General features: G+C 43.8%; 1 protein-coding gene across 1 annotated transcript in view; it reads right to left on the reverse strand.

Annotated features, from left to right (window-relative positions):
• Positions 1 to 13,354, reverse strand: part of LOC140479529 (probable voltage-dependent R-type calcium channel subunit alpha-1E) — a 1,102,593-nt gene that overhangs the window by 895,177 nt on the left and 194,062 nt on the right. Inside the window, exons 4-5 of the mRNA XM_072573344.1 lie at positions 2,760 to 2,865; positions 2,024 to 2,163 (exon numbers count right to left, since the gene is read on the reverse strand). Coding sequence (XP_072429445.1) covers positions 2,024 to 2,163; positions 2,760 to 2,865 — 246 coding nt within the window. The remainder of the gene's footprint in view (positions 1 to 2,023; positions 2,164 to 2,759; positions 2,866 to 13,354) is intronic.

Here is a 13,354-nt window from a genome sequence, read left to right on the forward strand (position 1 = left end):
TCTTCATACAGTGATTCCTGGGACAGCAGGAATCAAACTGATGAATCGTTGTTGCCCTCCCTTCATAAGCAGAATATCCTTCCTCAGATAAGGAGGCCAAAACTCCAGTCTTCCAGGTGTGGTCTCACCAAGACCCTACCCAGTTTCAGAGAGACATCATTGTTCTTGTCCTCAAATCCTCTCACTATGAAGGCCAACATACCATTTACCTTCTTCACCATTCACCTGTATGCTTACCTTCAGTAAGTGGTATACAAGGACACCCAGGTCACTTAAGCACCTCTCCCTTTTCCCACACTATCATCATTCATAGAATAATTTGCCTTCCCGTTTTCGCAAACTCAGAATTATTCAGATTTGCTTCATCTGCACTACATTTTCCCACTCATTCAACTCAGAAACATCAAAAATAGGGGCAGGAATGAGGCCATTTGGCCCTTCAAGCCTACTCTGTCATTCACGGTTGATCATCCAACTCAGTGTCCAGCTCCTACCTTATCCCCATACCCTTTGATCCCTGTAGCCCTAAGAACCAAATCTAGCTCCTTTTGAAAACATTCAATATTTCAGTGTCAACTACTTTCTGTGGCAGAGAATTTCACAAGCTCTGCAACTTCTTCATCACAGATTACCCTGCCACCCAGCTTTGTGTCGCATGGAGAATATTAGCATGGATTATTTTTTATTCGTTCATGAGATGAGGGCATCGCTAGTTAGGCCAGCATTCATTGTCAGTCCAAAGGGCATTTAAGAGTCAACCATGTTGTTTTGTGGTCTGGAGTTACAAGTAGTCCAAACCAGGTAAGGACAATAGTTTTCTTCCTTAAAAGGACATTAGTAAACCAGGTGGACTTTTCCTGACAATTGGGAATGGCTTCATGGTTATCATTACACTCATACAGGCTTTTAATTTGACTCAAATTCTGCCATCGGCCATGGTGGGATTTGAACCTTGGTTCCCAGAACATGACCTGGGTCTCAGGATTGGCAGGTCCAAACAATAATATCACTAGGCCATTGATTGAGAATGGGGGAACACATAGAAGGCAGAGTCGGAACTAATGGGTTTTCTTCAGATTGGAAAGATGTAACTAGTGGAGTGCCACAAGGATCAGTCCTCCGGCCTCAATTATTCACCAGCTACATGAATGACTTAGAGGAGGGAGCAGAATGAAATGTATCCAAATTTACTGACAATACAAAATAAACAGGAGGGCAAAATAGATGAGGATGTAAGGAATCTGCAAAGGTTATCGATAAAATGAGATGGGCAAAAGCTTGACAGGATGGAACTTATTGCAGGAAAATGTAGGATCGTGAACTTTGGCGAACGGGACTGGTGAAACGTTAAGACTCTTAACACAGTTTTGAATGTTATTGCTTGGCTAAAGTAGAATCTCTGACTGTGCTCCGACTGGGACTGTTATTCTAACCATACCTTTCTCACAAGGGGATATTCTGAAAGTGCTCTTTTCAATTATGACGAGGTTCATTCTCAAGTTACCTGCATCAGTGCGATAAATATAGGTCCATCAGGAAGAACCCGAACAACACAGCATCATCTCAAGCCCGGGCAGGGCTTCAAACAACTTCTGGGGCACTTCAACTGGAGGTCAAGGAAATATGCAAGATGGCTGTGGGAGAAACAGGGGTGGGGAGGTGGGGGGAGGGTTGGTATGGGGGAGAGGAAGAAGACTGGGAGGTGACTTGAGAAAGATAACAGGGATGTTGAATGGGTGGGGGGGGGGATGGTTGAGAAGAGGAAGGGGAGCTAGGTGGCGAAGAACTGGGATGGGTTGCGGGGAATTGCGATGGCAGGCAACAAGGAGAGGGGAAATGATGAAGAGAGATGGGAGATGACAGGGAAGGGGGAGGAGGGGATGAGGGGAGATGATTGCTGGGGTGGAGGGGGAAGAAGGGAGGAGACATGGGGACAGTCCCATATGCAATCAGACCAGCCAATAGCAGGGGCTCATGTGTCCTATGTTGCCTGGGAGCAGGAGGCTGGACACAAGTCACTTACCCACTCAGAACCACAATGAAATCCATCACATTCCAGCCATTGCGAAGGTATGATCCTTTATGGAAGACAAATCCCAGTGCAACTATTTTAATTCCAGCCTCAAAACAGAAGATTCCGATAAAATAGGGCTCGGTTTGTTCCTGAAGGAGAAACGGATGGAGACAGAGAGAGAGAGAGAGAGAGAGAGAGAAAAAACAGCAATGGAAAACAGTCTCAATGAGGATGGTCCTTTTTAACTATTTATATCTTCAAAGCAAAGTTTTGAATCAATTCTGGCATCACCAAGGAAACCAGTCATAAGAGAATAATTCTGAGTCCAACTATCAATACCTCAGCCCCACACCTTCTCCCCCCTCCACCAGCAACCCTCACAGAATTTTAAACCCCACCCAGCCCCAACTCACATTAAATCTCAGATTCTAACTCCATCTTGTCACTCTCCCCAAGCTCCCACATTCCTGAAATTCTGACCCACATCCACTCCAGATCCTTAAACCCTCACTCCCTTCCCTGCCATTCCTCTCTACTCCAGTTTCACACCCAGTTCATTGGGACTGTCTTTTCCATCCTCTGCACTCTTCTACTCTTACTCCCTCAATCTGCCACCTCCACCCAATCATCCACACCTCCTCCCCCCCTCCTACACCATCCACTTGCCCCTCATCCTACTTTCTCCCTCTCCCCTCCCAGCTCTTTTCCCTCCCTCTTCCCCTCACTCCACAAGCAGTAGACTCACCAGACTCTTGGCCATGGGCGTCTTGTCTCCATTGGGGAGGTGCTGCTCCAGGGCCAGTACAACGCAGTTGGCAATAATCGTCGCCAAGATCATATATTCGAATGGAGTGAGAGAGTCAAGGAGAACTCGACAAGGAATTGCAAAGACGCAACGCACAAAATCAGGGACAGATCATAATTCTTACATACGTCTCCATGTCCACTACCACCAGTCTCCCTCCAGAGATACGTACACTTCCAATATAGCACTGCCTCCTGATACATGTACCCTTGCAATATCCTCCCTCCAGTAAAATGTGAAGGAAATTAAGCAAATGATGCAATCTGTAGATTGACTAGAATGTCCAGCAAGTTAACTAGATGTTTGAAGAAATGTCTGTTTGAGCATTATATCTGCTGGACTGTGGTAAAGACATGTATCCTTGCTATATATTACTCCCTCCAGACACACATACCCTTATAATAGACCACTCCCTCCTGATACATATACCCTTGCAATATACCACACCCTCCAGTAAATGTGAAGGAAATTAAGCAAATTGACGCAATTTAGCTAGACGAAAATATCCAAGATGTTTGAAGAAATGTCTGTTTGAACATTATATCTGCTTGACTGTAAAATAGTGAAACCAACCAAAGGCAATTGGAAAAAAACTAAGACAGCAAAGGCAAAAGGTTACCACTTCTGTTTCATCAGACCTTTGAGGTTGTCTAACCTAGATGGGACGTAATGTGCTCTCAGTCGCTGCCTGATCATCATGGTCCGGAAGGTTGACTACATAGGACTTCAAATGATAGGAAAAGGAGCGCAAGTGGAAGAGAGATGGACAAGTTTCTGGCTAGGTTTAAAGGGGATCAGAATGTGGATGGCATTAGAATTCAGGAAAATAACCATGGGGGTATGGATAAACAAGACCAGAATTACTGGAGACACTCAGCAGGTCTTAGCAGCATCTGGAAGGAAAATGACTGGAAACATCCAGATCCATTCTCTGCAAAAGGTGCATAGAAGGTTGAACATAAGAAACATTGATTACAGTCCTGACAGGCAACCATCAAAATCCTGAAGGAGAAATCTAGCGGAGTGTATGAATCGAAACTGGGCTCAATAGATACCGGTTTCTTTAGGCAACAGTACATATTGCAAACATATTTGAGCATCCTGACACTGTTGACATATTCATTTGTTGGATAATCACCGCAATGATTTTCAAAATCACTTCTTTTTCCAACTGCCATCTCAGTTTTCTTTTTTTCGGAAGTGATCTCCTTCTCTCTTCTTTCTGCCTCAATGTTAACTCGATCATTCTTTCCAGCAGCTTGGCAATAAACAATGAACCCATTGCATCTAATCACTTTTGACCGGGATGTTGACTTACTTGATATCCCTTGCTTTAAGTGACCCTGAGACAAAGAGATGGTTAACAAACTGGTGCCCTTGGCCAGCCCTGTGTATAGCTGATTACAAGGGCACAGTCAAATTTGAAGGGAAACCATGAATAGAACATGGAATATTACAGCTCAGTACAGGCCCTTTGGCCCTCAATGTTGCACCCTGCAGACACTCTGCCTCTATTCCTGATGAAGGGCTTTTGCCCGAAACGTCGATTTTCCTGCTCCTCGGATACTGCCTGAACTGCTGTGCATTTCCAGCACCACTCTAATCCAAAATCTGGTTTCCAACATCTGCAGTCATTGTTTTTACCAAGATCTCTCTGCTCATCCACACTACTAAACATTTCACCATTAGCCCAGTATTCTGTATCCTGTTACTCCTTCCAAAGTGAATCACTTCATACTTTTCCACATTAAACTCCATTTGCCACCTCTCAGCCCAGCTCTGCAGCTTATCTATGTCCCTCTGTAACCTGCAAGATCCTTCAACACTATTCACAACTCCACCTACTTTAATGTCACCCGCAAAATTTACTAATGCACCCTCCACTCCCTCATCCAGGTCATTTATGAAAATGACAAACAGCAGTGGCCCCAAAACTGATTCTTGCGGTACACTAGTTACTGAACTCCAGGATGAACATTTTCCATCTACTTCCACCCTCTGTCATCTTTCAATTAACCAATTTCTGATCCAAACTGCTAAATCACCCTCAATCCCATGCAATAGCCTTCTGTGGGGAACCTTATCAAATGCCTTACTGAAATCCATATACACCACATCAATTGCTTTTCCCTCATCCACCTGTTTTGTCACCTTCTCAAAGAACTCAATAAGGTTTGTGAGGCACAACCTACCCTTCACAAAACCATGCTGACTATCCCTAATCAAATTATTCCTTTCTAGATGATAATAAATCCTCTCTCTTCTAATCTTTTCCAACACTTTACCCACAACCGAAGTAAGGCTCACTGGTCTATAATTTCCAGGGTTGTCTCTACTCCCCTTCTTAAACAAGGAGACAACATTTGCTATGCTCCAGTCTTCTGGCACTATTCCTGTAGACAATGATGACATAAAGCTCAAAGCTAAAAGCTCTACAATCTCCTCACTGGCTTCCCAGAGAATCCTAGGATAAATCCCATCCAGCCCAGAGGACTTATCTATTTTCACACTTTCCAGAATTGCTAACACCTTCTCCTTGTGAACCTCAATCCCATCTAGTCCAGTAGCCTGTATCTCAGTACTCTCCTCGACAACACTGCCTTTTGTTCAGCGCGAATACTGACGAAGTATATTCATTTAGTACCTCTCCTATCTCTCCTGCACACGTTGGACAAAAACTGACCCATCTAACGAACTATGGCATTACCAGTCAATATTTGGAAATTTAATGTTCCACCATAACAACTACCCTGTTACTTTTGCTCCTATCTTTGCTATCCTTTCCTCCACATCCCTGGAACTATTTGGAGACCTATAGAAAACTTCCAATAGGGTGACCTTCTTTTCTGTTTCTAACCTCAGCCCATACTACCTCAGTAGATGAGTCCATGTCTGAATGAACTGGCATCTATGAGTGAAGGTTGGGTATGAATAATCTTAGTGGAGATTGCCCAGTGCATGGAGTCGAGCGATCAATGCAATGTACAGTTTTGTGTACTGCAAGCTATTTCATGGAATCCCTACAGTTGTGAAAGAAGGCCATTTAGCTTATCAAGTCTGCACTGGCCTTTTAATGAAATCCCACCCAAACCCATCCCCATAACACTCCTTTCACCATAGCTCACCCACCTAGCCTGCACATCCATGGACTGTACAGGGCAATTTAGCATGGCCAATCCACCTAACTGCACATCATTTAGACAGCGGGAGGAAACTAGTGCACCCGGAGGAAACTCATGCAGACACAGGAAAAACGTTCAAACATGGGACAATTACAAATTGGATGTTCCACACCTGGCCTGGACTGGAACCAATGTCCAAAGAAGTACATTTGCTCATATTGTTGGGGAGGGTTTAAACTAATATGGCAGGGGGATGGGAACCAAATGAGGTGGTTAGTGGACAGTCAGGAGGTAGTAACTAAAGCCTGTAAGGAACTAAATAATGAAGTCAGCATGACTAAGGGGAAGAGTAGGCAGGGCACAGATGATAAATGCAAAGGGACAGGTGCATTTGTTTTAATGCAAGAAGTGTAGTAGGTAAGGCAGATGAACTTCAGACTTGGATTAATACCTGGGAGTATGATATTATTGCTATTACTGAGACTTGGTCGAGGGATGGGCAAGATCAGCAATTAAATATCCCAGGATACAGATACTTCAGGTGGGATAGAGATGGAGGTAAAAGGGGTGGAGGAGTTGCATTACTGGTCAGAGAGGATATCACAGCTGTGCTGAATGAGGGCACTGTGGAGGACTCAACCAGTGAGGTAATATGGGCAGAGCTCAGAAATAGGAAAGGTGAGGGAACAATGTTGGGACTGTACTACAGACCTTCCAAATGTGAGCGTGAGATAGAGGTAGAAATATGTGAACAGAATATGGAAAGATGTAGGAGCAACAGGGTGGTAGTGATAGGAAATTTGAATTTTCCCAACATTGACTGGGATTCACTTAGTCTTAGCGGTTTAGATGGAGCAGAATTTGTAAGGAGCATCCAGGAAGGTTTTATAGAGCAGTATGTAAATAGTCCAACTCGGGAAGGGGCCATCCTGGACCTGGTATTGGGGAATGAGCCCGACATGGTGGTGGAAGTTTTAGTCGGGGATTACTTTGGGAAGTGTGATCACAATTCCATAAGTTTTAGAATGCTCATGGACAAAGACGAGAGTGGTCCTAAAGGAAGAGGGCTAAATTGGGGGAAGACCAACTATAGCAAAATTCAGCAGGAATTGGGGAATGTAGATTCGGAGTGGCTGTTTGAGAGTAAATTCACATTTAATATGTAGAGGCTTTCAAAGAGAGGTTGATTAGAGTGCAGGACAGACATGTCCCTGTGAAAATGAAGGATTTAAATAGCAAGATTAGGGAACCATGGGTGACAGGTGAAATTGTGAGACTAGCTAAGAGGAAAAAGGAAGCAGATATAAGGTCTAGGTGGCTGAAAACAGACAAAGCTTTGGAAGAATATCGGGAAAGTAGGACCAATCAGAAACAAGGAACTAAGGGGGCCAAAAAGGGTCATGAAATATCTTTAGCAAACAGGGTTAAGGGAAATACCAAACTCTTTCATTCTTAAAAAAGGAGCAGGAGGGTGACTAGAGAAAGGGTTGGCCCACTCAAGGACAAATGAGGAAAGCTATGCGTGAAGTCAGAGAAAATGGGAGAGATTCTTAATGAGTACTTTGCATCGGTATTCACTGAGGAGAGGGTGACATGACGGATGTTTAGGTTAGTGATTGATATTTGATTACTTGAAGTCAAGTCGGCAAAGGAGGGAGGAACTGTTGGGTATTCTAAAAGGCAATAAGGTGGACAGGTCTCCAGGTCTGGATGGGATCTATCCCAGGTTACTGAGGGAAGCGAGAGAGGAACTAGCTGGGGCCTTAACAGATTTCTTTGCAACATCCTTGAACACGGGTGAGGCCCCAGAGGACTGGAGAATTGCTCATGTTGTCCCCTTGTTTAAGATGGATAATCCAGGTAATTATAGACCGGTGAGCCTAATGTCAGTGATAGGGAAGCTACTGGAGAAGATACTGAGGAATAGGATCTATTCCCATTTGGAAGAAAATTGGTTTATCAGTAGTAGGCAACATGGTTTTGTACAGGGAAGTTCATGGCTTACCAACTTAATAGAATTCTTTGAGGAAGTGACAAAGTTGATTGATGAGAGAAGGGCTGTAGATGTCATATACATGGAGTTCAGTAAGGCATTTGAGAAGGTTCCCCATGGTAGGCTGATGGACAAAGTGATTTGGCATGGTGTCCCGGGTATACTACTTAGATGGATAAAATACTGGCTGGGCAACAGAGGACAGAGAGTACTAGTGGAAGGGACCCTGACAGCTAGTCAGGGTGTCTGGGTCATGCTGCACAGGACGCCCTGAGTAGTGAGGCATCATTGATCGCAACTCCCCTCGCCAAGGAGTGGGTGTAGGAAGAGGAGGGGCCTTCAACATTGTGCCTGGGTCAGGGGGCAAGGCCTACAGCAACAGTCCCAGTTGGGGGAGGAGCCTCTAGCATCATCCTTGAGGTGGGAGAGGCCTTCAGCACCATCCTCGAAGAGAGTGACAGAGACGTCCAGTACCGTCATTGGTGGCAGTGAGAGTGGAGTTGTTGGGGCGATCTTTCTAAGTGCCGCCAGCAGGAGGGAGGGTCTTCAGCACTGCTCCGTCAACCAGGTTTCACACAAAGCAACAGCGCATCCAGAGCTGGGAGCTTTTCACAATGCTCTTCACCAGCACTTTGGGGGGGGGTGCCCACCACCTTTGTTCTTTGTTTGATATGTGGGCAAGAAGCAGCACCGTCCAAAGCCCCATCCGTCCCGACACGGACCTCTGGGTGAAGCCGGAGTCATGTCTTGGGAACCCATAGAAAGTTAAATACCTGGAAATAAAACATAGCTGTTTGGTACATGAGGCTGTAACTTGTTACCGCAAACAATACTCACATTTACAAAGAAGAATGGAAGTGTGGGTGTGACTGCTCAGTTTGTTCACTTCAATTTAAGATTATGCCACCCAGAATAAAAAGCTGAATGACATCCTAAATTAAAAATGCTGAAGTGGAATTTATTTCAATCTGAATTTTAATTTTCCAACTATGAAAGGAACGAAAGACTTTGTTTTCTAAGAGATAAGCTTCAGCCGCACAGCCTTGAAGTTGGTTGGCACCAATCCAATTTGAACTTTTCAAAACATTTCATTTTAATTGAATCTGAGTTTTTTTTTTCCCTTTTCAAAAAGCGCTCGCTCATGCTTTTATATTTCCCCGCAGTTGGAAGATGTGCCTTTACTGACTGTCTTTTCCAATTGAGATTAAGTAGTAAACATCAGGAGTTGATATCAAAACAAGGTTCCGCAGATGGGGACGATCTAACTACAAAGCAGAAAATGCTGGAGAAACTCAGCAGGTCTGGCAGCATTTGTGCCCAGACAGAGACAGAGATAGAGTGAACATTTTGATAGGACTCTTCTTCAGAATATTGGAAGCTCAGGGATTGATAATTGGTTGAAGGCAATTACAAATGGAAAAGAGAAGAGATTCGGGAAAGATTCTGTCACCATCTCCTCTATCATTACAGTGCTGCGTCTTTGATGTTGTGCTACAGAAAGCTATTAATTTGTTAAGTTTTCCTGATGCAAGTATGTTGTTTAGCTGCACAAACTAATTTTTCCTTAAGTTTTCTTGTCGGAGAAGCCTCTGACGATAAAAACAACAGGGAAAATGACACAACTTATCCCTGAAGCACAAACTATTTTGCGCCACCTTTAGCTTTGTAAGTACTGGCTAGAATTAAATTGGAAGCATGAGCGGTTAACTCATCCATTAAATTGTGAAATCACAATTTTCACAGGTTACAGTGAAGCCATGCTTCATATAATAGAATGCATGGCTGCCTTTCGATCCAGGCATGGATGTAGTTACTGAGATACTGACCAGTGTTTTGAGGAAGAGAGTTCAAATCCCACCATAGCAGCCATTGGAACTCAAATTTAGTCAATTAATAAATCTCTAATTAAAGCTCTGTCTCGGTAATGACGACCATGAAAAATCTTTTTTTTTTAAAAGTTGCATTCTCAGGTTAGCTGTTAACAATGGTGATAGCTAGACAATATGACCCCCATTGCACTATACACACACACACACAGGCACTCCTATACACATGGACACACATACGCACACACAGACACCCACACACACCCTTACAGACACACACACTCCCACACTCACACATGCACCCCCTCACAGACTTAAGACACTCTGCACTCACTACACACACACACATACACTTTCTCACACTCACAAGCCCCACCCCAGACAGACACACACACACAGACAAAGATCCACATGCACACATATATTTTGTGGGGTGAATTTGTACTTGCAGGGTTACATTGTACTTTGCTCAAAAACTGCATGCATTCATGTAGAACTCTGAGCTCAAAAACTGCATGAATTTATGTAAAACTCTGTGATCTCACTTTTTAGATTAGAATCAATCTAAACATCAGGTCATAGACAGAGAACACAGGGGGCTAACACCTTCAACATATTGTCTAAAAACACCAGCATCTCCAAATCATGAAAATTCTGGTTGCCATAAAAATTTGGCTAATTCCCTCATTTCGTTTAGGGAAAGGACTCCAGTCTCTGTATGATGGCAACAACATAGTGAGCGATGGACTGTCAAGCTACACAGTTGTACCTAGCCACTGCAAAGAATTGTAACAACATTGGACTTTTCACCACCTCAAGGAGGCAGCCAGTATAATCAAAGACCCCTCCCAACCTGATTAATCTCTTCCAACCTCTTCCCTCGGGCAGAAGATACATGGACACACCAACAGATTCAAAAACAGCTTCTTCCCTGCTGTTATTAGACCTCTGAATGGACCCTCTCAAATTTTAAACAATGTTGATCTCGCTGTTTGTGTGCCTTCTCTGCAGCTGTAAAATTGTAGTTTTCACACTGTTCTATTATCCTAATGCCTGTATAGTACACGAACAAAACTTTTCACTGTCCCTAGGTCCATGTGACAATAATTAATCAAATCAAAATCATTGTGACTCTAACTACCTGTGGCTTGTAGCAGTTCAAAGCAGCAGCTCAGCACTGCCTCCTCAAAGACAATTAGGAACAGGAAGCAAATATTTGGTTCAGCTCCCAAGAATTCATTAAAGAAAAAACACAGCCAAGACTCAAGGCTGTCACATATAAAATTGGCAGTTTTGAACTTCTTCAATGTTTAAAACTTGTGAATTGTAATCTGGAACCTTTCAAGAATTTCTGGAACTGAAAACATCTCAATGTTGGAAATCTCTTAATCAAAAAAAAACATGTCAACAAAGATTGGCAACAATTGGATTGTAATCTAAGCTGCTGTCGTATAATGTTTTCCCTTCAAGTTGGTTGGATTCATAATGATTTGAGTTGCTTTTAATCTCGAAGAACAGTTTTAAAAAATAGAAGTTTTAAAAAGATATCAAGGATTATGAAATTCTTTTAAAGGGTGCTCAGTTTGTCTGAGATCACAAGCTTTCTTTTAAATAAACGTGATTTAAGGGGAGGAAATACACATTGGAAATGTTTCTTCCAGTCCCTTGGCACATGGAGAGGTTCATCATAGAATCCCTACAGTGAGGAAACAGGCCCTTTGGCACAACAAGTCCACACTACCCCTCTGAAGAGTAGCCCACCCAGACCCATTCCCTTACCCTATTATCCTATATTTACCCCTGACTAATGCACCTAACTTCTATACATCCCTGAACACTATAGGCAATTTAGCATGGCCAATTCACAAACCTGGGAGGAAATCCACGCAGATATGAGGAGAATGTGCAAACTCCACACAGTCGCTCAAGGCTGGAATCAAGTCCAGGTCCCCGGCACTGTGAGGCAACAGTGCTAACCACTGAGCCACCATGCTGCCCTAAGGGGTTAACCTTTCTGCTGAGCTCAACATTAATTCACAGCTTTTGCATTGCTCTAGTGTACATTTACACACAGGCCATAATTAAACTTTAAGCTTCTAAATCGACAGAGTGGTTGGGCATGTTAACTCATGGGTGGTGTCAAATGCATTTTTCTATGTTTTCTTTAAAACAGAACGACACACCGTAGCGAGCAATCAAACAACTTTCTAACTTACAGATTTCAATATTCTCTAATTCTTTCATGGATTGTGGGTCAGAACAACATTTGTTGCCCATCACTGATCACCCTTAAACTGAGAGCCTTGCCTGGCCATTTCAGAGGTCAGTTAAGAGTAACGGAGATCTACAGCACAGAAAAAGGCCCTTCAGCCCATCACGTCCATGCTGGTTAAAAACAACCACCTCACTATTCGAACCCCAGTTTCCGGTATTTGCCTTGCATGCGTTGGCAGCGCAAGTGCACATCTAAATGCTTCTTCAATGATATGAGGGTTTCTGCCTCAACCACCCTTGCAAGCAGTGAGCTCCTGATTCCCAGCACCCTCTGGGTGAAAAACGGGATTTCCACACGTCTCCTCTAAACCTCCTGCCCCTTACTTTAAATTTAAGCCCCTCGTCATCGATCTTTCCATCCAGAGGAAAGGTTTGTTCCTGCCTTCCTCACCTATGCCCTCAATGTTATACATTTCAATCATGTCCCCTCTCAAGCTCCTTTGCTCTTAGGAAAACAACCTCAGTCGGTCCCAATCTCTCTTCAGAACTGAAACTTTCCAGCCCAGGCAACATACTGCTAGATCTCATCCACACCCTCTCCAGTGCTGTCACATCCCTCCTGTAACATGGATTCCAGAGCTGCATACAATGCTCTAGCTGTGACCTAACCAATATCTTATACAGCTCCAGCACCACTTCCTTGCTCTTAAACCCTATCCCTCAGCTAATAAAGACAGGTACCCTATATCCCTTTTTAACCACTTTATCTGCCTGTCCTGATACCTTAAGGGGCTTTTGTACATGCACACAAGGTCCCTTTGATCCTCAGTGCATCCTAGAGTCCTTCTGTGCATTACGTCTACTGTGAAATAGGTAGCATGGTGGCTCACAGCACCAAGGGCCTCGGTTCAATTCCAGTCTTGGATGACTGCCCGTGTGGTGTTTGCACATCCTCCCCGTGTCTGAGTGGGTTTCCTCTCAAAGAAAATCTAAAGAAGTGCAGGTTAGGTGGATTGGCCACAGTAAGTTGTCCTGTGGTGAGCAGACAAGGTGGGTTAGCCATTCTAAATGGGGGTATCGGGTGGGAGGGGGAAACCTTCTTCAGAGGGCCAGTGCAGACCTGATGGGCCAAATAGCCTCTTTCCGCACTGAAAGGATTCAATTATTCTACAGTGCTGTGGGTCTGGAGTCACACGGAGGACAGACCAGATAAGGATGGCAGATTTCCTTCCCAAATCCCTTACAACTACGGAGTATAATTTCTTGTTACTGAGATGAGATTCATATTAGCTGGGCTGAAATTGCCTCAGTTGCTGTGGCAGGACTGGAAGTTGTATCTCCAGAGTAATAGTCTGGTCCTCTGGATGACTAATCTTGTGA

This window comes from Chiloscyllium punctatum, chromosome 7 (assembly GCF_047496795.1).
Source record: "Chiloscyllium punctatum isolate Juve2018m chromosome 7, sChiPun1.3, whole genome shotgun sequence".
Lineage (NCBI taxonomy): Eukaryota > Metazoa > Chordata > Chondrichthyes > Orectolobiformes > Hemiscylliidae > Chiloscyllium > Chiloscyllium punctatum.